Source organism: Ochotona curzoniae, unplaced genomic scaffold (assembly GCF_017591425.1).
Source record: "Ochotona curzoniae isolate NIBS_2020 unplaced genomic scaffold, NIBS_Ocur_1.0 scaffold_3890, whole genome shotgun sequence".
In the NCBI taxonomy this organism is placed as follows: domain Eukaryota; kingdom Metazoa; phylum Chordata; class Mammalia; order Lagomorpha; family Ochotonidae; genus Ochotona; species Ochotona curzoniae.
Genome location: NW_024467115.1, coordinates 1499172 through 1524734, shown reverse-complemented (window position 1 = coordinate 1524734; position 25563 = coordinate 1499172). Strand labels below are relative to the sequence as shown.

Below are 25563 nucleotides of genomic sequence, written 5' to 3'. Positions count from 1 at the left end.
TCACTCTGTTGGCTTACAGAGTTGACGTTTTCATTTTGACATTGCCTAACACTAAACTTGGATTCCTGTGGGATGTTACTGTGGGCAGCAGCACTGCCAACTCTGTAGGTCCCCACGAGTGTGTCTGCAGGCTGCTTCTGCTGGCTATTAAGACTCGGGATGTTTGAAAACGAGTATACTATAGACTCTTAAATTAACCCCCCAAGGACATGGTGTTACAGCTCTTCCTTGGAGAGGATTCTTTATAAACCACAGTTCACTTAAAATTTTCTGAATTTGTCACATTGCTGTTGATAGTTTGCATGTAGGTATTTTTTAATAGTAAAATAATGTAAAAATTGACTTGAAATTGAATTATTTTATTTCCCTTTTAGTATGTAAGACTTCAGATCGTTATTTACTTTTTGAAGAGAATTTCGGCTTGGAGTTTTAGGGAAAGCTTAAGGAACAGTGAATGCCACTTAATATACCCCTATTCATGTAATCTGAATGCCTTAAAAACAATACATTGTAAGAACCGCTAGAGGGCCTCAGGAGACTGTTTCTGTACTGGAGTGATGCTGTGTTTAGTACATATAAGGTTTAAGAACATTGATGCATTAAATCTTGAAATACAGAGATTACTTATCTAATTTATGTCAGTCGAATGCTTAAAAGAGATTATTTCCTTCATTTCCAACCTTTAGGTTTATTCCTTTGCCTGTATGATCAACCTAGGAAACTAATTTGGTTGTGATATCCTGCTTAATAGTGAATGACATCTTTCTTATGTCTGTGGTTCTGAAAATCACCCATAGACTATCGTTTAGGGATATAGTGTATAATGCACAACTTAATTTTAAATTAAATGGGGTGATTTTAATAGAAGTTGGACTCTGTAAATTTGCATTGTTAAATGGTAAAGTTTTTGAGACCTGTCAGTGTCATTGCTTTTGAAACCAAGATGATCAGTAGTGTAGGACGGGCATGTGGTGGCTCAGTCCTCCTAAGCTTCAGGTAAGGCTCCCTGTTGCTTAGCTCCCGACCTTGGGCAATTCACAGTTTTGGCATCAGATTCTTAAATTGTGAAACACAGGTACAGTATCAAATATACAAAGAATTAAGAGGAACTGCTAGAATATTTGTGTGTACCAGGACATCTGGCAAATTACTTTTTAGAATGAAGACATTTTAAGTGACATTGCTCATTTTCAGGATGGGTAATTTCAGGGTTACCTTTACTTAACCTTGTGTAATACTTTAAGTATTCCGCTTTTGTTTATGCAAATATTCTTCTACTTCAGATTAATGAGATTAAAAAGCTATGACATATATGCATGACACATGTTTATACATGTGACATATACATAATATATATGTCCCAAATGCAGCTGTCTTCATTTGTGTCGACTAAAATGTAGTTCTGATGTTTCCAGTTATAGGAAGTGATATTGATGTCATGCCTGCAAGTATTCTGCAGTTCCTTCAGATGTTTTTAAAACTTAGTTTTTCGTAATTTATATAGCTTTCATGTTTCTCACATTTTATGCAAACTATTTTAGCACTTATTTTTTAACCAGTATGTTTATAAACACAGTATTGAAGAGTATTGTCTTAAGGTAGAGATAAACTAGAATGAGACGAGTGCTGGCTTTGCAGCAGGCGTCATGCGTCAGATGGAAGAGCAGTCACAGTTTGTTAGCCTGTGCCCACGTTAGCTGAGGCCATTTTAACGGATTTCTGCTCTTGCTTGGTGTCTGTTTTTGGAGTAATATGTGGTAAAAATCTGGTATGAGGAAAATTCTTGAATTTCCCATTTACAGTATTAGGATATAATTGGATATTTGTGAAAAAATGCTCAAATATATATATGTAAAATACCTCACCAAGTAGCTTATACAATAATAAAGGAAATATTTCATAGTTAAGGATATTGAAAAAAATTACAGTTCCTCAGTGGTAGATGAAAAATAAAATTACTTTTGTATGTCTAAGGAAAGCAGCCTATACAGTTATTATAAAGTACTTATTTTACTGAACAGTAGCTAATATTTTAAGAATTGAGAATTCTGAAGTCATTTTTGCTATCATTTATACTTATATAACTAAGTATAAAAATCTGTCATTTATGCCCTGTAAGAACTATATTTCATTTATTAAATCAGGATTTTAAGAGTACTGTGGAATTCAAATAGAAGTCAAATTTATTGCAGTTATCGTCATTCCTAGGTATTTTTTTCTTTTTCGTTTTCTTGCTAAACTCAGAGAAAATGGAAAATCACTAGATGATAGAAAGTTGACAATGTATTAATTAGTAGTTAGAATAAAAGCTTATCAAGTTTGTTCTAATGAGATAACTAAGAGAATATTTCAGTGCTAGAATAATTTCTGTTTACATTGACAATTTTGAAATTTTAACTTTAAAAGGACATTACTGTTTTTGCGTTACGTTTTAAAATTTTCAAGTTTGCTCTTTAGGGTTCAGTATTGAATTTACTGGAAGAAATTTCATTTATTAACAGTATAGGATTTTTGAAAGTGTCTTCTCAAGGGTGACTAGACTTTCCCTGTTTTGTGATTCTGTTCTCTTCGTACTGATATCACATTAACATGAGACTTGATGGGCATTGTGTTGTAATTATCATGCAAGTTGAAAATTTTAAAAAATGACAGCTTCATGGAGATAAAAACGCTGAGTATGTTTTAAAATTTTGTCAAATCTTAAATTATTTCATTAATGTTCACCATAAAGAATTAAAGACAGTACTGGAATAAGCAAGCTGCTAATCTGCATATTGTAGTACCCAGCTGTGCAGGTTATTACAGACACTTGCCTATTCCTGCACAGAATAACACGCAACAGAATTATGCCACTGTTTTTGCTTAGAAAACTTGTACAGTCACCACCACAAATATGTTAATAGAATTTTTAGATTTTGAGATTGATAATTTTAATTTGAAAAGTAAAAAGTGGAAGTTATACTAAAATAACACACCAGTTCAGAACTCAAGATGAATGTGATCTTTGTTTTAAAGTTAACTCTTACATTTTACTGTCACTATACACATAAACATTTTTATCAAGCATTTTGCTGAAATCCTAAAACTATAATGAACTGTTTTTAAGAGCTCAGTTTGAGTCACAAAAAGTAAGAATTACCAAAATCAGTGAAATCCATTTCTTACCTTTGCTTCACCACACTACAGAATATCAAGTTGTGTGAGGTCTTATAGGCAGTAAGCTGGGAAGTTTTCTGAATCTGTTACCAAGTTGATGGGAATAGTTGTAGGTGGAGGAGAAAAAGTATTCTAGGGAGGTCTTATGACGTCACACAGGAATTCTGAAGTTCTGATTGGTTAGCCACAGTCTTACCACAGCCAAACTTTAGAACTTTGTTTATCTTACATTAGGTATGGAAAAGCCGTTAACACTGTGCTTTGTTTTTGCTTGTTTTTAATTTTAAGAATATGGGAGATAAATAAGTTTGGGTGGTAGAAAACACTTTTCAAAATTTATCTTCAGGTTAGATATAATTGTATGTTGATGGTCATGATGTTAAAGACTGAAACCTCGTTGTAATATGAATTTTAATAGAAAGAGTAGCAGTCTTAAGAGCACATGTTCATTGAGTTGCTGCTGTTGCTTTAATATTGCGTATTCATAAAGTTAAGTTTTAGCAAGACATTGATTTATTATTTTCGTAGAATTGAATACTTTTTCCTGTCTTCATTTTGCTCTTAGTTTTTGTAGGTTTTTGGGAGTGTTTGGGTTTGAGAAAACAACTCTAGTACTTGGTGTTATTTTTTAAAATTAGTCGGAGAGGAAGTAAGAACTACTAAGTGTGTATAATTCATTTGTATTTTCTTAGGGGTTTAACAGTGTATTTTAATAATTCTATATGTAAATTGCTATCTCACCCCAAGAAATATAGTAATTTACAAATATAAGGAAATAAAAAATTTTAAATAGCTGCATTAGGTTACTCTAAAACCTTACTAAATATTTGATACCCTGATAGCATATCAATGTAACTTTTTAGCAAAAAGGAGTATTTGTAGATTCCTAGTCAATCGCATCCTAGTTAAAAATCTTAGTTCATATTACATTTGTTGAAATTTAAGTTCTCTGGGTTTTTTTCAAGAATAAGCTTGAAAAAAATGTAGCAGTTGTTTTCCTGAAAATTGTAGTATGAAGGTATTTCAAAAAATTCTTGGAATTGGAATTAAAAGTATTTACCTATATCTTGAAATTCATATATAATTTTTTTATAGTAGGCATTTTTCATAAACTTTTTCAAGACATGTGCAGGAATAATTTGAAAAAATATTTGCAGTAAAAGCGAACTTGTCTTTTAATTCCAGTTTCCTGAATTCCTTGAAGTACTATTATAAATGAAATTTTTTGTTAGGTGGAATGATGTTTTTGAGCTTTCTAGAATAGTTTATCTTACAGCAGAACTGGGATAAGAATTCCTTTGAAAAATGATGTCTTTCTCCCACTTTCTGTTTTTGTTTTTTCTCAGACATAAGAGTTGCTTGAATCACCACACCTACTCTATAATGATTAATTCTCTTCTTTACTTTTGAAGGTGCTATTTGTAATGCTTTTTTCCCCCCCGCAACTGCTCACAGCAGAGTAAACTCACCCTGCTTCCCATTGTTCATGGTAACGGCAGTGCAGCTGCCTCTGTGTCCTTAAATGGAGATGATCTTGGCTTCTTCCAAAGAAAGATAAAATGCTTCTCTTCAGCAAATCTCTTGTTATTTAAAGAATCAACTAAAACTAACTGAAAAATATTTCACTAAAGACCCCTTTGTGACCATTGCTAAAGGAAAATTTAGTACTTAAAAGTAAACCCCATGTAGAGGAAATTATAGCATAACAGTTGGCACTTTGTGCTGTATAACCATTGTTTAACTACAAAATAAGAATCTCTTATTATTGTCAGTTGCCAGTGATAAAAGCCTGAAGTGGTTTGTAGAAATCTATTAAAGATAAGACAACTACTAAGGAACGCTGATAATCCAGACCTAGACATGTTTAGTTAGGATTCATTATTGGGATAATGTAGGGGAAGATTGTAATTTGAATGTTGTTTTCATGGAGGTAGTACATGTTAACTAAGCAATTTTTTAGAGTAAATGAATTACAGAATACTTTTAAAGTGTCTGCCGTTTGCACATCCATGTGAACCTGAAGCTGGGAGGTGGATCATTGCAGCCTGGAACTTACTGTTCTAATAAATAGAACTGGTAATAGTTGGAAAGGCCAAGGAACTGCTGAAGAAATAAATGTCTCTATTTTAATCTGTGAATTTAACAAACTGCTGTTCAGAAATAATTAAATTGCAACTGTATAGAACTTACATGAACTTTTGACAAGACAGTAAATCAGTATATCTAAAGCATCTGGTATCTTATGTTTTCTGGATGCTTAAAAAACATATATAGGAATGTGAACACCTCAGAAAGATACTAAAAGTGTGTTTTCATTTTGCCTTTAGGCTGGCTAGCTGCTGCTGATTATGATTATTCTATATGGACTTTCAGGAAGTGTTAAGTTTTAGTCTTAATCTAATTGCCTAAACAGAAGGATTTAGTGGGAACATTGGTGTGTTAAAATATAATCAGTAAGTAAGGTCTTCAGAAATCCCTTGGTTGTGGCGCTGGTAAATTGGTGTTGCAGGCTAAACCTTTACCTGTGGTGCCAGCATTCTATATGGGCAGTGGTACATGTCCTGGCTTTCCACTTCAACTCAGCTGCCTCGACAGGCAGCAGAGGGTGGGCCAAGCCACCTATGTGGAAGACCTGGAAGAAGCTCCTGACTCCCGGCTTCAGATCTGTGCAGCTATGACCATTGTGACCATTGTGGGGGGTGGGTGAACCAGAGGTTGGAAAATTTCTTTCTCTGCTTCTGTAAAGCTCTGACTTTCAAGTTAAGTAAATCTTAAAAAAAATAATTCCTCCGCTAGACCTGGAAAGGTTTTTAGAGGTATCCTGTCCACCTTTGTTTAAAGCAACACTATAGTTCGAAGAATTTAGGGCATATGTCCTTATACAAATAACTACCTTAACTGTTTAATCTGTGGAATGACATCGTTGTCCAGTTTGGATGAACAGCAGAGAAGCACCTGTAATGGTTAACATAGTCACCATATTATGCAATCTAGTGTTAGTTCCTAGCTTTTCTATTGTGATCCGTGGGTAGAGGTCAAAGGTCTTTGAACTCAAATAGGAAAATGTTTGCATCTTTTGTTTTCCTTTACTCTGAAATGAAATTTAGTATTTCTTCAGTTTGGACTGTAGAATATATAATGTCTCAATGTTAGCAGTACCTTTGTTATAAAAATCTCAGTTAATTCCATATGCAGTAGACCTTCTGTGTCCTTGGGTTTTCCATGTAAGGATTCAGCAAAGTGCCAGTTGAAAATATTGAAAACATTTGTTTGGGACATGTACTTCGGGACTTTTTTTCTTGGTCATTTTCCCCAAACATTAGAGTATAGCAACTGTTTACACTGAGTTACGTATTAGAAGTAACCTAGACATGGTTTAAAGTATGTAGATGGGACATGCATGAATTGGAGGCATATGCACATGGCATTTATAGGGGTCCTTGGACTGAATACTGTGTGGATAGGGTACCGAAAGGTAACAATAATATTATAGTTATTAGTAACCTGACATCAGGTTTTGACTGATCACTGTTTTGAAATTACCACAACTGCTTATAGTTTTTGGATATTTTACTTTAGTGCATTAACAAAGAAACATATATATTGCCACATCACAGATTTGGTATTGTAAAAACTAAGTTTTTAAAAGATCTGTTGATTTTCATTTAAAATCCAGCAGCCAAAAGCCTCCCCTGGGTCTCCCACACAAACCCAGGGAGCCAAGCACTGGACTATCCTCCATTGCTTTCCTGTGTGTGCTAGCAGGGAGCTCGATCAGAAGTGGAGCCGCCAGGACTGATGCCCAGATGGAATGCTGGCGCTACAGGTGGAGGCTTACCTTGAAATGCCACGGTACCAGCCTCTTCAGAATACTGTAAAATTTACAGAATTATTGTGAAGATAGTACAGATTTTTCTTGTAATGTTCTACCAGGAATTTCATCTGATGTTTGAGTTTATTTGAAAAAGAGATACCATTCCCTGGTTCAAAGCCCCTGACCCTGGATCCATCACAAACTCACAGTAGCTGGACAAGATGCAGAATTGTCTCCTAGTCCAAAGCCAAGAACTCAGTCCCGATCTGTTACAAAAGAGATAGGAATTCAAAGACTTGACTCACCACCGCTCTTTCCAAGACCTACATTATCAGGAAGCTGGAATTAGCTGGAGTCACTCCAGCGTGGCACCTGGGCATTTCAACTGCTAGGCAAACACCTGTTTTGCCTCTTGCTAGCAACCTCCGTTAGTATGGTACATGTGTCTTAACAATTATTGATTGATTCTCACACTGACTTCAATTGTCATGTCTCCTTATTTCCCCTGGATTGTATCATTTTACCAGACTTTCCTGTTGTACTGGGCATATACTTTTGTATCATTTCACCCAAATGGGATTTAGACAATGTTTTTCTAATGGCTAAACTCATTAACATGCGTTTGAGAAAAAGGCCAAAGAAGTAAGGTGGCAGTTGTATCACACTGTATGTCAGCGACACATACGTACTGTAACTCATGTGACTTCTCACTGTTGAGGTTAGTTCATCTTGAACCATGGCTAAGGTGTGGTCATTGTTTGGCTTCTCACTGTAGTTATTCCTGCTTTTCCCTTTTGATACTGTACTCTGAAAGTGTGTACGTGTATGTTGATGGGGCTTGGGGACTTCTTTCCCCACCAGTTGCTAGGTTCATGACTGATTTACTTACCAGGAAAGACAAGTACTTAAATTTCAAAGGATGTGGAAAGCTTAAGGGAATAGGACCCAGCGGAACAGGTGAACTTGGGTCTTTTTATGGCTAAATTTGCTGAAAAAGTGAACCTTCACTGAGCAATATGGTGGAACAAAATGTATAATCTCATGTTAATAAAGTGGGGAGAAAATTAGCGATGCCTGTTTTCTTAATTCTTGTGTCTTCAGGGATAAGGATATTCCTTTTGTGTAATTGAAACAAAAGCACCTCTCCAATGGGGATCGTATGATTTGCTTCGTAGGACCTGCTTCAGGGAACATGTTGAGAGGAAATGAGAGTGGGTTTCCTCTTGTTATTGTTTTTTCAAATGTCCAAGTGCTGTGAGGGAAGTGACTGGGCACAGTACAGGCTTATGATCTACTGTCGTAAAAGCGGTGTGGCTTCAAAAATTACTTGGAAGGTTGTGTCTTTTATGTACATAAATGTGTTCTAAGAACAGAGCAGAGGCTTCCACTACTCTGTAGCTACCAAAAAATTCCATGACACAAAAAAGCTAAAGAATGTCTGTGTAGCAGAATGCTTCTGTACTTGTATAGAAGACTGGGTTCTCCAACATGTTGAAAGCCAAACAGGTTGGTATTAGGCCCTGTCTTTCATATTTTCTCTGTTATCACATTCCTTTGCAGTCTGTGCTCCGGCTGCCCTGCATGCAGCTGCCTGTGGCCATCTGAACAGGTTTTTGTTCTATTTTGAGCCTTAGCACTTTTTGTGCTGCTTCAGTGTGTAAGAACATATTTCTTACCAAAACTTATTGTCAAAATGCTTTCTCAATTTATCACTTCTATGAAGTCTTTGTTTCCATACACCAAATAATTTTGCGTGTATCACTGTTATATGTGTTCATTGTGTTGACTAGTGTGTCTGTGGTAGAGAAAGTACCCAAACTTTTTGAGAACTGATCAGTTGTACTGCTATTTATCTTTTATTGTGCTATTACTTAGAATAAAACCTGTCTCAGGGTGTTAGATACATGCTGATCAAATGGAGAGCTGATTGGATCAACGTAAGTGGGAGTGAAGAAGGCTTCTCAGATTCTGTGGTGAGTTACCCTGTAAAAGTGTCAAGGATGGTAAAAAAAATCCTATTCAGTTTTGAAGTTTTACATAAGGAAGAGGATTGAATGATTTGTAAACATGGGATAGAAATATAGTAATCGTTCTTGTTATTTTAAAGTATAAGATGTATCTGCAAGATAATATGTTGGAGGGTAAAATAGTTCCTATTAATTTGCTGTCTTAAGAATTAAAATTTTTTGGATGGAGAAGGAAGAAATATAGGAGGGAAGGAGGAAGGGAATATCATTATATCCTTAGAATTGTATCTGTATCATATATCACTTGCTGGCAGATCGGAGAGCCAGAATGGTGTGTGAGACAAGCCAGGTCGGGCCGTAGTACCATTAGGGCCAGGACTAAGAGCTGGCTGGGCTGCGCTATGCTAGACTGTAGCCCCCACTAATGTGAACTGGAACTGGGGGTGAAATAGGCCAGGCCAGGCTACAGCACACACTGGCAAATGCCGAGATGAGGTGGGCCATGTCAGACTGGGCCGTAACACCCAACCAGTACCTGTGAGGTCCAGGTGGGGAGGAGTATGAGCCTGGGAGGGAGGCTGCGGGGAGGCTCCCTTGCTGGGCCACTGTTCCCACTGGGGAGTGTGAGAGCTGGGAACAGGGGCAGACCAGGTCAGGCAGGACTACAATATCTGTTGGCCTGCAGGTGAGCTGGGTTAGGAGGAAAACAAAGCTGGGCTGAGTGAACCCACTGGTAAATGCAAAAGTCACATTGGGTGAGGGTTGTTTGGGCTTTGCTGCAGCACCAGCTGGCAGCTGGTACTAGGGGCAAATTCTGTCAGGCTAGACTGCAGAACCACCTGGAGAGTGCAAGATCTGGGAGTGGGAATGGGCCATTAGGGAAATTGTGGGCACCTCTCTCTTGGGTTGCTATTCCAACTGCTGAACATGAGAACCAGGATTGGGGGCAGACATGGCTAGACAGAGTGGCACCTGCCAGCATGAGTTGTGAGCTGAATAATGGGGCTTGTTGGGTTGAAATAGGAGGCATCAATGCCCATTGACATTAGAGCTGAATGGGATGTGGGACAACTGGACCAGTCTGCTGTACATACTTGTAAACACTAGAACTAGTGCATGGGGTGGGACTGGTGGCGGTTATTGTGGGCCGCTCTGACTAGGTTGCAGCTCCCAAAGGTTTGCGTGAAGGCCAGGTGTGAGGTGGGCAGGATTGGGCTGGGCCATAATAGCCATTATTCTGAGTAAAAGACAGGGTTGGAGATAGAACTGACCCAGCAATTGCAACCATCAGTGTGTGCGTAGGCTAATGTGAATGACAGGTTGAGCCAGATCCTAGATTGGCAGGCACACAGAAAAACAGGTCTGGGATAGCCTCAGATGAGGTTTCTTTGTATATTTACCCAACTGAACTGCTGGACTCAGAACTCCAACCGTGGAGAGAATTGCAGATTCCATGGTCTAACTGTGGAGTACATGTGTCAGAGCTGGGCTTCCTCAGTGGCTTGGATAGAGCAGTGGACAGCATATCAGGATGCACATGGAGCATGTGGCAGTCCATTGGAGCCTGCAGAGGACATCTAGCACCATAACAGGATGGAACAAATTGATCAACTACCTCAGCCAAGTGTTTGCAGTGAATATCTGGGCAAATGGAGACTCTCAGGTGGACTATGTCAGCCAATTGCTCTAACCCTTGAGCCTTCCCACCCTAATCAACTGTGTAAACATGATCAAAAGTAAAATAAAAAAATAAATAAAAGCAACCCTTTGGGTTAAGAAATATATTTACATCAAAATAAACATTTCTTAATTCTAAAAAAAAAAAGGTATCTATACGCATCTCTACTCCCAATGAAGCAATTAAATATACTTTGATAATATAACACTAGATTTTCTACCTTTGGCTATACCTACAAGGCCATGATGCTCTTAAATAGCAGAATGCTAAACTAGTAACTGTTACTAAAGAGCTATATTACTTTAGTAATATGGGAGAAGATGGTGGGAGTGGAAAATTAGGAGGGATAAAGGAGAGGGAAAAGGTGAAATTTCTATATCTACAAAATGCTGTCATTGAAACTAAAAACAATAAAAAATTGTACATACGATTCACATTGCATTTTATAATTACTAATTAAAAATTTTAAAAATTGTTCTTCATTGGTTTGTGGCAGTCCTTGGTGCTTATATATTCTTAATACTGGTATGCATATCCTGTTTTTGTTCATAAGTTTAGGTTTCTAAATGATAATTATTTTTTGACATTTTATTAATAAATATGAGTGTGAAACCACTACCTCATACAGAAGCCAGAAGTTAACAATAGCATGTATGTAACCGCATGCCATACTCTGTTCCTCGTTATCTCCACTGAAACTGGGTGCATTTTTCAATTTTTATTTTTAGATAATTTTGTGGCATTTTCTTAATTCCTTAAAGGTTTTTTTTTTTTACTATATGAAAAGGAAATCATGTAATCCAACACAGAGTATTTAAAATCCAATTTGTTGTATTGTCCTGAATAAAGCAGTCTTTAAGACAGACCAATTTTTCTGAAGACTTTTTGACAAGCCGTTAATTTTTAATGGTGACTCATTTAAGCATTTTCGTATTTACATGGTACATACTACAATAAAATGCAGGCTTTGAGATTTTGTGCCATAAACACCCCAAAAACAACTTTTATAATTTGTTCAATTAGAAGCATAGAGAAAGAGAAAAAGTCATGGATCCTGTGTGCTGATTTACTCCTCAAAACTCCTCAGATGCTGCAGCACCTTGTTTGGGCCAGACCTGAACAAGAACCTGGAACTCAGTCCAGTTCTGCCACTAGGGTGGCAGCAATCAAGCCCACTGGAGCCATTCTTCCCGCATGAGCATTAGCAGGAAGCTGAGCCCCGAACGCCAGGGTGAGATGCAGGTATCCTAACCCCCTAGGTCTAAGAGTTGTCTAGAGGTCTTTTTAAAGGTTACACTTCTAGGTACCTGGGAGGAAGATTTTAACTTAACAGTTGAGGTTATTCTCTGTGTTAAATATTTGAGATTATTGCCTTACATTTTAAAGCTTTTGAAGAAGAAATTAGTTAAAAAATCATCTAAGTTGAAATCAGACCAAGAATAGTAATCTGCTATGCAGAGTGAGAGTTCCCTCTGTGGGCCAGTGGTTGAGACAGTTATTCTTAAGGGGAAATGGGGAGTACTGAAATAACCTGTAGGTGACCTCAAGGTTGCTTTTAGAATTAATTTGTCAAGCACCTGAAGGCCCAAGAATTTTAATTTTTCATAGTTGTCTGAATTTGAAAGATTTTTTTTTTTTGCTTTGAAATGTCCAGTTAGAAATAGGGAATTGCATTGACATAAAGAATGGCCAGATTTATTGAGATAAAGAATGGCCAAAAGGACTCATGCAGTTTTGCATACTTTTTGGAAATTTCTAAAATGCATTTTAAGTGGCAGAATGCTATATAGCATGCTTCATGGTAACTAGAAACTTGTCTCTCAATTATACATGTCAGTGGAAAAGAACGGTTTAGCTTTTAAAGTAAACCATTTGTATAGGGTAATACCAGAAGAAAGAAGGTCAGATTTGAAAATCAAATGAGGACATACAACATGAAGCCAGGTGAATGCATATTTTGATTTAAAGAAGCCAAAGCCAGAATAGAAAAGGGAAATACACACACACACACACACACCAGAACAAATGAAGCCATAGAAATAATCAGACTTCAGATCATCAGGTATTTGCTTTAAAATTCTGTAGACTATGATGCTGTGTGATTGTTAAGGAAGTTCTGGTATTGTTCAGGAATTTGTAGTGTTTCCCCACAGATTCAGTTCTTCATTCTTGAGCATTTAATCCATTACATTCTGTTATTTATATATATTTCCTTAATTTAAAAAGATATTATAGCAACAAAAGGGTTTGGGCAAAACTACATTGGTACATAAGTGTGGCGAGCTCCCTGACCCGCAGAGAAAACCTCACACACACCGTGTCCTTTTCCGTGGTGCTTCTTTATTATGCTCCATCTCCTCCCCCCTCCCGTTCCGCACAAACTTCACAATGTGTACATTTCACCATCCAATCAACATTAAGGTCAATACAGCACGCGTGAAGCACACCAATCATAACGCAGAGTACTAACCCTGCACGCGGTAAGCATGCACCAGGGGCCAATCAGGATGAAGTTCCGGATTCTGCTAGGCCTCTTTCTCATGACCCTGGCATACAGCCAAGGCGTCATCTTAGGGCTGAGCAGCCAAAGCTCCCAACACGTAAGTTCATGATTAAGTTTGAAGACAGCTCTGTTGGTTTTGAGTTAAGGAACCTGACTTATTTTTTAAGCTTGGATACACTCTTAGCTTTACTTTGCATTATGGCTGTAATTAGCATGTGTCATGCTTGGCTCCTTTCTTTTAACATACACATATATAATTTTGAAAGATTTATTGACTGGTTTGAATTAGTTGGAGTGAGGGAGAGAGAGAAAGATTGTCCATCCCCCGCTGTGTGCAACATCCAAGGCTGGGCCAACTTGAAATCAAGAGCAAGGTACTTCTGGGCCTTTTATGTGGATGGCAGGAGCTAGGCACTTGAGCCATCTTCCACAGCTTTCCCCAGGACTTTAACATGGAGGTGAATTAGAAGTGGAGCAACCAGGACACAAACTAGAGTTCTGTGGGGTGCTGGCTGTCTCCTGCTGCTTTTTCTTTAAACAGATTGGCTCTAGATACAGATTGAATTTTGAGAGGAAAGATGTCCGTTTCTTCAAAAGAAAAGACTGAGTAGTAATTGCGGAAAGCAGAAATGCCTTCACTTTCTCTTTATTCTTATACAATGTATTTTTATGAAACATCGTTTTTTAAAATCAGTTTCTTTGGTTTATTATTTTTTTTAACCATTCTCCAAGGTCTTTTCATTTTGAAGTAATTAGATATGTTAAATTTTTGTTTCAGTAAAGCAGTAAAGCATGGTAGAATGACATAATAAGAAGTAGAAGAAATAATAAGACTATTAATAACATAGTTCTTTGTATAAAATTGTGGTTATCAAGATGACATACTTCAGCTTAATGAATTTTTTTTTTGTTTTGCTTAGAGAAAATATGTAGCAAAGAATTCCATGAACTTAGAATGATACAGGTTTTATATTAAATGCAGAAGCCTTTTCATGATAACATAATTTATATTTTTCTTGGTGAATACAAGTTTTAAAAAATCTGTTATTTGCAGTTTATTTTCATCTTCATTGTTGAGCCTTGTGAATTTATTGTGTTTGAGGTATCATATTCGTCAACAACAACATAAAAACACTTGTGGAGTATCTCTGCAGATAGCTATTCTAGGAAACAGGAAGATTTGCTGGGCTGTTTGACATGTTGTGAATGATGAATTGGTTCAAGGACAAAGGCAAATGAAGGAGGTGGAGATAACCAACTTGAAGTATTGAAGAGGTTGTATTCTGGTTGACTGTAGTTGTCCTGTGTCCAGGCCAAAAAATTTTGAACTATTTTCAGCTGCAGTAGTGTAAACTTTTATTAGAGGCATGTTTGACTGATAAGTGATGTATCTTGGCAACTTTTCCTGGCGTCTGGGTCTCATCTAACATGCAATTAAGATTGTTATAGGTGCCCACTGTTTCTGTTCAATAATGGGCAAGTAGTTGCCACTTCTGAGGAGATACACCTATATGTGACCCTCTATAATGGCCAGAAGCATGCCATATTGTTTTAATCAACAGAGAATAGTATGACTTATGCATTTGTAGGAAAACATACAAATTAAGGACTTTGCCTCAAGTTTTCTAATTGTTAAATGCAGAAGGAAAGTGTAAGAAAAAGGGCCTATGCTTCACCTTTGTAGATTTTGAAGTATTATTTTGTATACATTTTCTGTTCCAAAATGCCTCCTATAATTGTAAGCATTTATCATTACTCATGCCTAGTTTTATTATTACTTGCAAGTTGTAAATATAAATTGTGCATCTCTGTGTTTAAGTTATTATATTCTCCTTAATTCATATTGGCTCCAGTCAAGTAGAAATGTAATTTACTAATGAAATTAACATAATCACTACAGGAATTTTCTGTTTTATCAGTGTGTGAATTTTGATACCTGCTCTTTTGCCAAAATAATATCTGAGATTTGGGGAATATGACTAATTTTGTGTTTCATCGCCAATGTACAGCTACTGGTCTAACCTCATTGGTTGTTATAATTTATTAGGTTGAAATTTTTGTTTCTTTGGAAAAATGAAAAATTGAACATAGGTTACTAGAATATAAAATGCATTCCTTTTTTTTTTTAATGTTAGTAAGCAGGATTGCTCTCTGCCTTAAAAGAAGGCTACTCTGCTTTCTTGAAGTATTGATATTGTTCAGAGCCATCAGTAGGTGTTACCAGCTGTCTTGCATTCTTGGTATAGTGTAGTTACTTTATTTGGGCTTTTCTCTTAAGACTTTTGAGGATATACTATGGCATAAAAGTGATAAGGAGCTTGGCAGTTAGAGCCGAGACCATGCCTGTTAAAATATCCATGCCTTTGGTGCACTGAAGTGTTCTGTTGTAGATAGGCCTTCATTCCCTGAAGTTCTAATGTAATGTAGAGGTTGAAATAGGTATAATATTTCCTGTAATTATTTTTTTTGGTGCAGGTTAACATCCCTGAATTGCATAGCCATATTAATTTTAATTGTAATAATAGTTCCAGTCTATTTAAAAACTATATTTATCCTTTTAACTGCCACTCAAACTAGAGTTCCCATGCTCTGTAGATTTAATTTGGGCCTTTTCTCTGTTGGTACTTTTATCATCATTGAATACGTATAGTTGTATTTTGTGTTCTTTTTTACTTAGCATAATATGTGAATTTCATCCATATTGGTTAGTATACCAGTCCTATTTAATTGCCATGTAGCATTCTGTTGTATATATTTATTACAGTTAATTATCAGTTCCTTTGTTGACATGCATTGAAGTTCTTTCAGACATTTATCTGACATGATGTTTTGTGAACTAATTTTTCTTAAAAAGTACCCCTTTTAGTAGGATTATCTTTAGGTAAGTGGTTTTATTTTTAATCCACACATTAAAATTATATGTATGGAGATATAACGTGACATTTTAGTGTATGACAGATAGTGTATTACATATACTGGTAATTGACATACCTATTATCTCAAACACTTACCATTTCTTTGTATTGGGAACATTTAAAATCCTTTCTTCCACCCTTTTCCCCTGTAGACTCCGGTCACCCAAGGGTTAACTCCACAGCTTAGCTTGTTTCTCAAGGTGTAACAGGATGGGCAATCTTGGCCTTTAGCCCCTGGCTTGACTGCAATTTCCCTCTTCCCTGCTTCCCCTTTTTAAGATGCCCTCCAGGGAGCTTAGGAGTTGCTTGAGCATTGGGAAAGTACTGGGAGGAGCTAAGCAGACTATAAAAATGGGGACCAACTTTGAATAAATTGGCATTCTCTTTACAAGAATGACCCACTGTGTGTTGTCTGTTTTGTAACCCTAGTCCCTTGACTTGGGTTACTGGGCGCCACTGGCATTGCCGACATTCCCCCACATTGTTCCCAAGCTCTAGTAACTGCTGTTGCTTTCTTTATTTCAATATGATCAGCTTTGTAGTTTCCAGGTACATGTGAATACAATACACTGCTTGTCTTTCTGTACCGGAAAGATTTTGCTTGTCATTACTAATCCAGTTCCATGCATAATGATGCAGGTGACAGAATTTCATTCTTGCTTATGGCTGAATAAAATTTACATCTTTATCTACCATATTTTCCTTATCCATTAATCTTTTGATGACCTAGGTTTAGTCTGTATCTTGAGTAGTAGTAAGTAGGACTGTATAGGCAATTAATGCAGACATGTCTTTGACAGATTAACTTTCTTTTGGAAATATACTCAGTAGTAGATTGATGAAGCTCATATATATGATATATATGTGTGTATATATGCATATGTATACACATGCATGCATATATTTTATGTGTGTACACATATACATAATACAGTGGCTTTTTTCCCTCAGTGTTTGGAGAGCCTCCATACTGTTTTCTGTTTGGTGGGGTGGGCTTCATACTGTTTCCAAAATTTGTTGAAATCTGTGCTTACTTGTATCACCTTGTAGCTTACACTTGTGCTTCCTGATGATGAGTAATGATGAGCATTTTTGCAAAGACTTATTGACCATTTGTAAATCCTCTTTTAAGAAATGTCTGTTTGAAGTCATCTGTCTATTTAAAATTAGATCATTTGTGGACAGTTTTTCCATTCAGTTTGCATTATTTATAAATTTTGGATGTTAACTCCTGTGAATGAGTTGTTTACAGATTTTTTCCCCATTATTTATGAGATTTCTTTACTCTAATTATTTTGTTTGCTATGCAGAAGCTCTTTGGTTTGGCATAATAGTTTTCCAGTTTTTATATTTTTATCCAGTTTTTTAAGCACCATTTTTGAAGAAGAATCTTTCCTTTCCCCAATATCCGTCTTGCTGCCTTTTTGGAAAATCAGTAAAATAGGTGAGTTTTACTTTTTTTTTATTATTATTATTTTTTCATTGGAAAGGCGGATATACAGAGAGGAGAGACAGAGAGGAAGATCTTCCGTCCAATGACTCACTCCCCAAGTGAGCACAACGGGCCGATACTATGCCGATCCGAAGCCAGGAGCCTCTTCAGGGTCTCCCACGCGGGTGCAGGTTCCCAAAGCTTTGGGCCGTCCTCGACTGCTTTCCCAGGCCACAGGCAGGGAGCTGGAAGGGAAGCAGGGCTGCCGGGATTAGAACCAGCGCCCATATGGGATCCCGGGCGTGCAAGGCAAGGACCTTTAACCACTTGCGCCACCGCGCCGGGCCCGAGTTTTACTTTTTGAGTTCTGTGTTCTGGCCCATTGGTCTAAAGCTTTATTTTTATGCCAGTACTGTGCTGTTTTGGTTAATAGAGCTTTATAATATATATTGAAGTCAGGTATTATAATACTTCCAGCTTTTTTCTTTCTACTAAGAATTGTTTTAGATATTTGGAGTCTTTGTGATTTAATATTTGTTTTGTGGTTTTCTTTATGTGAAGAATATCTCTTTTTTTTTTTTGGTTAGGTATAGTGAGAGAGAAAGTGGCAGGCTGACTCTTCTATATGCTGATTTACTGACTAAATGCCTGCAATAGCTGGATCTGGACTAGCATTAAACCAGGAGTCAGGAACTCCATTCTGGTCTCATATGGGTGGCAGGCTGCCTTCCCAGGTGCATTAGCAGGAAGCTAGTCCAGATCCATTGTTCTGATATGGCATGCCAGCATAGCTATTGGTAGCTTAGTTTGCTGTGGCACTATGCTAGTCCTCTGTCCATGGCATTTTGGTAGATATTGCATTGAACCTACAGATTTGTCTTGGGTAGTATAAGCATATTAACACTACTTTCCTAGTCCATGAACATGTGATATCTCTATCTGTCAATACATGGCCTATTTATTTTCTTTCATCAGTGTTTTATAATTTTCATGGCAGAAGTAAATCACTTTCTTGGTTAAATTTATTCCAAGATATGTATGCATGTGTGTATTTATGCATATGTTTAGATGTTTTGTATAGGATTGCTTTCATGACTTATTTCTCAGATATTTCATTATTGGTATATAAAATGCAATTATTTTTATGTTTATTTTTGTGTCCTGCTTTACTGATTTTATCAGTTCTGACAGGCCTTTGATGGAGTCTTTAGGTTTTTCTGCTTATAAAAATCATGTCATTTTCAAACAGGGATAATTTAATCCGTTCTCATTGGACTGTCCTTTATTTCTTTCCCTTGTCTGGCATATTTAATAAGGGTGTTGAGAGTGGATATCTGTCTTGTTGATTTTAGAGAAAAGGATTTCATTTTTTTCTGGGGTTAAACACACACACACGGGATTAAACTTTTAAAAATGTGTTGTTGGAATCTTGAAGTGAAAATAGTTATGTTATCATACCAGCCATTGTACACATTTCCATCACTACGAAAAGTTACCTTTTGCCTCTTCGTAGGCAGTCCTCTAACCCAATCCTGGAAACTCTTAATCCGTTTCCTGTTTCTGTAGTTTTACCTTTTCTAGAAGTTTTGTAAGCAGCGACAGATAGTATGTAACATTTGAGTATGGCTATTTACTTAACATCATGCTTTGGGAGTCATCCACGTTATTGAATGTGCCAGCAGTGTGCTTCTATTGCTCAGTAGGTTCTTTATGAATGTAGCACAGATTGTTTATCCATTTAGCAGTTATTGTGTCTGTGGAGTTTTTAATTTTGGATGATTGTGAGTATACATTGGCCTGCATATCTTTGTGCAAATACCAAAATCATTTAACTACCTCTGCTCTTGTATGAAAATAAATTAACCATTTGTGCACTAGTGTATTTGTGAATCTTTGTCTCATTTGTCTTTCTGTCACCACAATTATTAGGAATATTTGGTATAGTAGGTCTTGAATTCGAGTAGTATATGTTATCTGTATTTCCATACAGAGTTTAGAATTGGCTTGCCATCTTTGAAAGAAAGATTTGCTGGAATTGATTGGAATTGATTTACTCTATAAATAAATGTAGGGACAATTGATAACAGTGCTGAAGTAAATTTCTCCTTTTAAAGGATTTCTGTCATTTCTTAGTGATGCTTTACACATAATTTTTATTGTACAGCTTTTCAACATAATCTTTTAAATTTTTAAGTATTTTTGATAATGACGTTTTGTCTACAATTTTTATTGCTAGTATGTAGAAGTATGATTGATTTTAGAATAATAACCTTGATTCACATAACCTCACTAAAGTTATGTCTAGTTTTAACTTTTAATTACCTTATTAATGTGTTAAGTTTGTATTTCTAGGATGAGCCTAATGCTTTATTATATGTATTTCTGTGATATATAAATTAGTTTATTTTTAAATTTGTTAATGACGATTGTTTGTCAAGGTCTCTTCTAGTATGTTGTCTGGATTTACTATCAGAGAAGTGTTTGACTTCCTCTTTTTCAATTTGTATACCTTTGATTTCTCTTTTTTGTCTAAGGTCTCTGGGTAAAACTTGTAGGACTGTATTGAACAGCTGTAGAGACAGTGATGTCCTTGTTTACTTCCGGATATTGCTGGAAATGCTTGCAACTTTCCCCGTTCAGTATTGTGTTAGCTTTGGGTTTGTCTTACACTGCCATGATTGTGTTAAGGAATATTCCTTCAATACCCAGTTTGCTTAAGGTTTTTAATTTTATCATGAAAGGATGTTATATTTTATCAACTGCTTTCTCTGCATCTATTGAGATCATCATACTTTTTTATTCTTAATTTATTAATGTGACATATCGCATTTATTGACTCACATGTTGAACCATCCTTGCACATCTATAGGATAAATCCCACATGGTCCGAGTGATTATTTTTTTTTTCCTGTTAAGTTGTTGGATTTGATTTGCTGGTATTTTGTGGAGGATTTTTACATCTGTGTACATCAGGGTTATTGGTCTATAGTTGCCTTTATTTTTGTCTAGTTTCGAAATTCAGGTGATACTAGCCTCATAGACTTTGGGAGCATTTCCTCTTGCAGTTGCTATTCATAGTTTGAGAAGAATTGGAATTTGTTGTTCTTGAGAAGTTTGGTGGAATCCAGCAGGGAAGTCATATGGTCTAGCTTATGTTTGTTGGGAGAGTATTACTGATTTGATCTTTGTCTTGATTGTTGGTCTGTTTAAATTTCTGTGTTTTCCTGACTCAATCTTGGTAGGGCACATATGCCCAGGTATCTTTCCATTTCTTCTGGATTTTCCAATGTTGACATATAGCTTTTTGTAGTAGTTCCTGTTGATTCTTTTTATTTCTGTGGTATTTGTTGTAATATCTCCTTTGATGTATTTAATTCTTCTTTGACCTTCTATTTTGTCCTTGATACTGGTGACTCTCATTTTCATTTTTTCCCTCAGTCTAAAAATGTGCCAATTTAATCTTCACAACTAATTTTTTACATTTGTCATTTTTCACTGTTTTTCTCTTTTAATCTATTAATTTCTGTTTATATTCTTATTTTCTTGCATCTGCAGTCTTTGGGTATATGTTCTAATTATCTTAAGATATCTTAAAATACCTTGCCTAACAATAAGAGCTTAAGATCTTAGAGTTGGCATGATGGCCAAGTAGCTGGGTTCCTGCCACCCACGTGTGCAACGTGCAGTGTGTTTCTGGATCTCGGGCTGCTTGCACTGTTATGAGTGCTTGGGGAGGGGACCAGCAGATAGCAGCACTCTTTTCTTTTCATGAATATTGCTGTTTTAGCTTTCATGTATGCAGCTCCCCCCACTTTTTTAAAATTAGAAGTGTGTTAATTTCAGTGATACTAAATGATAGTGATATTTTAAATTCAATCATTATATTTACCCTAAGTAAATTATTTCTTTAAATATGGTCGTTATAGATTCACTAATGCACCTCAGAGAGAGCAGGTGATGGCTCTCAAGTAGATGAGTCCCTGACACGCAGTTGTTACACCTGGATGAAGTAGCTGGCTCCTGTCTTCAACCTTTCCCAGCCCCAGCTGTTGCAGGCATTTGGGAATTAAACCAGTGGATTAAAGCTTGCTCTCTTTCTCTCTGTAACTGCCATTCTGCATGTATAGTTACTAAAAATGAGTAAATAAGCATTTAAAATACATGCAAAGTCCAGGCCAACATTTTGGCCAATGCATACATTGCAGTTGAGATATCTGTGTCCAGGTTTAGAGGGTGTGCATAGGTTAATGTTTGCGATGGACTAAGCTAGACTCCATACTGGCCATACATGAGTCATATCTGGGATCATATCAGACAAAGTTTCTGTGGGGATTCCCCCCAACTGAACTGCTAGACTCAGAACTCCAACTGTGGGGAAAATTATGGGATCTGTGGCCTGAAGGGTAGTGCATGTGTCAGAATTGAGCTTCCTCAGTGGCTTGGATGGAGAATACCCAGATGCACTTGGAGGATATGGCAGTCCATTGGGCCTGCAGAGGACACCTGGTACAGTGCAGAGGAAGGAGGACAGAACAAATTGGTCAACTACCCTAGCGGTGTAGTGATAGCAAATTTCTGGGCAAATGTCAACCAGTGGACTTTGGAAAGATTTTCTCATCCTTGGATCAGCGAGATTGACAGCATGTCAGAATTATGCTGCATAAATAAACCTCCCAACATGCTCCATGTTGGGGGTGACATCGAGTGGATGGCCATTCCCATGCCGGGGTACTGAGGTGTGGTTAGGAGTCTGGGTGCAGCTTCCCCACCTATCTCTCCCCTTCCCTTAAGACATAGGAAGAAGAAAAAGAAAATTTGGAAGCAATGGTCTCACCCACTTTCCCCTAATCCTAGACCTTTCCACTCTTACCAACTATGCCATCATCATTAAAAATAAAGTTTCTATTAAATATTCAAGGAAAAGCTGTGAAAAAAACTATGCATAACAAAAGTTCCACCATCTTTGTCACCACAGACGTGGTACCTCACAGTTGCACAAGCTGGCCATCAAAGCATCAGCAGTCAGTTCCTCTGAGTGCTATGAAGAATTTGTCCTAGGCCTCTTCCTTAGCTTTTGGTGTATTGTGGGCAGTGTTCATTGTGCCTTCGCTTTTACATACATCACTCTGCTCTCTGCTTTCATCCTTCTGTGATGGTCCCCCTATAACTTGTCACATCGTTTTCCCTCTTTGCAATAGAACACACCTCAACCACCTCCTTTCACTTCGCTTACATGCGCAAAGGTCCCGTAACCAAATGATGTCAGCTTTCCAAGGGACTAATTGTTAGAATTTCAGCATGTCTTTTTGAGGAAACACAATTGAACTGTTGACACCGATATTTAAAAAAGTTTGTTGACTCCATTTTTTAATCATTGGGAACTGTTAGATAGCATATGTTTTCCCAACTGACATGTTTATTATATTAATAACATTAAATATGTTTGTGCAGGTTTTGACTGGATCATCTCATCAAAGTTACTCACCTTCTGACTATCAAGATTTCAGTAAGTGGGAATCAGTGCTGAAAATAAAAGAAGGACTTCTAAGGCAAAAAGAAATTGTAATTGATCGGTGAGTCTTTTTGAAAAATCACTAGATACTTGAATTGTATGGAAATAAAGCTTAATGAAATAAATATTTTTGCATCCTCTTCTTAGACTTTAAGAACTGTGCTCCTTAGGGGGGCCTTTGGGTCAGTGGTTAAGATACTGGCATCCCACCTCAGAGTGCCTAAGTTTTATTGCCTGCTTTGCTCCTGTTCCAGCTTCCTGCCCTAGTGTGCATGCTGAGAGGCAGCAGGTAATGACTCAAGCCAGCCGGGTGGGAACCTGGGTTGAGCCTAGCCTCCTCTCAACTGGGAGAACCAGCAGATGGAAGCTGTCTGTGTGTATCTGTAGCCTGGCTTTTAAGAATGAAAGGCAGAAGTCTAGAATCTTAAAACTGTGTTGTTAAAACTCTGTGTCTGCCCCTTTCTGTGGGGAGCGGCTGACCCCACGTGTATGAGGGACCACTGCAAGATGGCGCCTGGCTGAGGGCCAGGAGGTGGGATTTGTCCTGCCAGCAGGTAAACAGGAAGTCACAGGGATAGGCTAGTGATTATGTCATTGCTACCGGCCTATCAGGTAGCGCCCAGTGAACCCATGGGGAGAAGTGATTGGTGGACTTGTCCCACCAGCAGGTAAACAGGAAGTCACAGGGATAGGCTAGTGATTATGTCATTGCTACCGGCCTGTCAGGTAGCGCCCAGTGGACCCATGGGGAGAAGTGATTGGTGGACAACTGTATATAAGCAGCCCACTTTTGGCGATAAACCCCCTTTTTCGTTGTCTCTCCTTTCTTGTTTGCTTGTTTGTTTGTGTGTGTGTTCGTGTGTTCGTTCAGTGTGTGTGTGCTGGTTGCGGTGGCGGTTCCTGGCCCTCGAGATTCCTCGTCATTTTAGTGTCACTACAGGGCAGCAACACCTTTCCAACTCCAGTCCTTGTAAGAACTGTGGCTTACCTGGTTGGCTTAACTAATTTCTGAGGTCTTCCTATACAACTTTAGTATGACCCATTATTGGAATTTTCTGTTTCCTGCTTTAGGTAGTATGTTACCTATACTGACAATGAATGATCAGGATTAAAAGATTCTTTCCCTAAGCTAACATTAGAAAATGGCAAATGGGTTTTTGTTTTGTGTTTCAATATTCATTAATTAGAAAAGTCTAGATTCAGTCTTTTCACTTGCATTATAATTTGAATTACAAATGTAAGGTCTTCTTTACCTTTGTCTCTAAAATGAATTAATCTTTTGCCCTTCTGACTGCTTTTCTGATTTTAACAGTATATGCTGGGTTAATTTATTGATGACAGTGTACCTTTATGTTACTTGTGTTTGGGGTTCTCAGGACTTCCTGATTCTGAGAAGCTCAAACACATTAGCTACACGTTTTTCCCCTGCATGTCTCTTTATACCTCCTCTTCGGGGACTCTCATTATACATTTATTTGTCTCCTGATGACAGTCCTACAGCTCATTGATGTTTCATTTTTCATTTGCTTATCTTTTCCTATGAGTACTTTTTTATTTGTTTCCATAACGGTATATTCAGTTTCACTTATCTTTTCTGCATTGTCTTAATCTGCTCTCAGTCCCATTCAGTTTGTTGTTTGTCTTCTATGTCTTGAGTTACTACGACCACTTTCTTCTAACTTCTTGGACATATGGATATACGTATGACTGACTTAATGTACTTGTCTATTACTTGTACAATTCGTGTCAGCTCTCTTTCAGTTAATTGGTTTTTCTTACTATGAATTTTATGTTTTTGCTTTATATTTTCAGTAATTTTTGATTCGATGTCATATGAGTTTTAACTAGTTTCAGATATTACATATTGCTGTATTCCTGAGCTTTGTTCTGTGCAGCAGTTTTTGCCCAGTTGACCATAACTGCTGTCTGATGAATCATGAATCTGTACATAGTGGTGATTGGGAACAAGCAGTTCTCTAGACCCCAAGTGAACCGTACACACTGTTCCTTCTAAACTGTTTGGTTGTCCTCCTTCCCCTAAACCTCACATATGCATCAATTAGTTCATTAGTTATATGCAAATTAGCTTTCTCACATATGCATTAATTAGTGTTTACCTGACCGCTCAGGGGTGACTTGGCAGTTTGAACCGTTACTACCTGAGTGTCTACAGATGCCCACCTTTTTCTCTTCAGAGAGGCTACTGTCCTGAGCTGCAGCTTGATCATTTCTAACCGTATACTCGGGCAGTTGAGGGATTGCCTCAATTTTTGCCTATCTTGCAAAGACCACTGTTCTTAATTGCCTGGAGAAGGACTTTTTAGATTGCTCATTTTGCTTTTTATATTTCTCTCTGAATTTTCTCAAAGAATAATGATTTTTAAAAAGATGAAAGTGAGTGGAACAAGTTCTGAAATGCAGTCCAAAATATAATCTTGCTAGTTAGAAAAATTAACTTTGTTAGCAGTTTCAGATAACAGCAAGCTATTTGCTTAGCGATACCCCTGTTATTTCTTCTTTTTTTACGATACACTTATTTTTATTGGAAAGGCAGATTTACAGAGACAAAGAGAGAAAGAGCTTTCC

The 25563-nt window shown here is 37.2% G+C and overlaps 1 protein-coding gene across 4 annotated transcripts in view; it reads left to right on the top strand.

The window, feature by feature from the left end:
- The window catches only part of CEP85L (centrosomal protein 85 like), a 192060-nt gene that overhangs the window by 109919 nt on the left and 56578 nt on the right, over window positions 1-25563 (top strand). For all 4 annotated transcript variants that reach the window (XR_005882162.1, XM_040965545.1, XM_040965544.1 and 1 more), the window contains exon 4: window positions 22917-23038. Coding sequence is in view for 3 of the 4 variants with exons in the window: in XM_040965545.1 (XP_040821479.1) it covers window positions 22917-23038 (122 nt within the window). In the remaining variant the exon portion in view is untranslated. The remainder of the gene's footprint in view (window positions 1-22916; window positions 23039-25563) is intronic.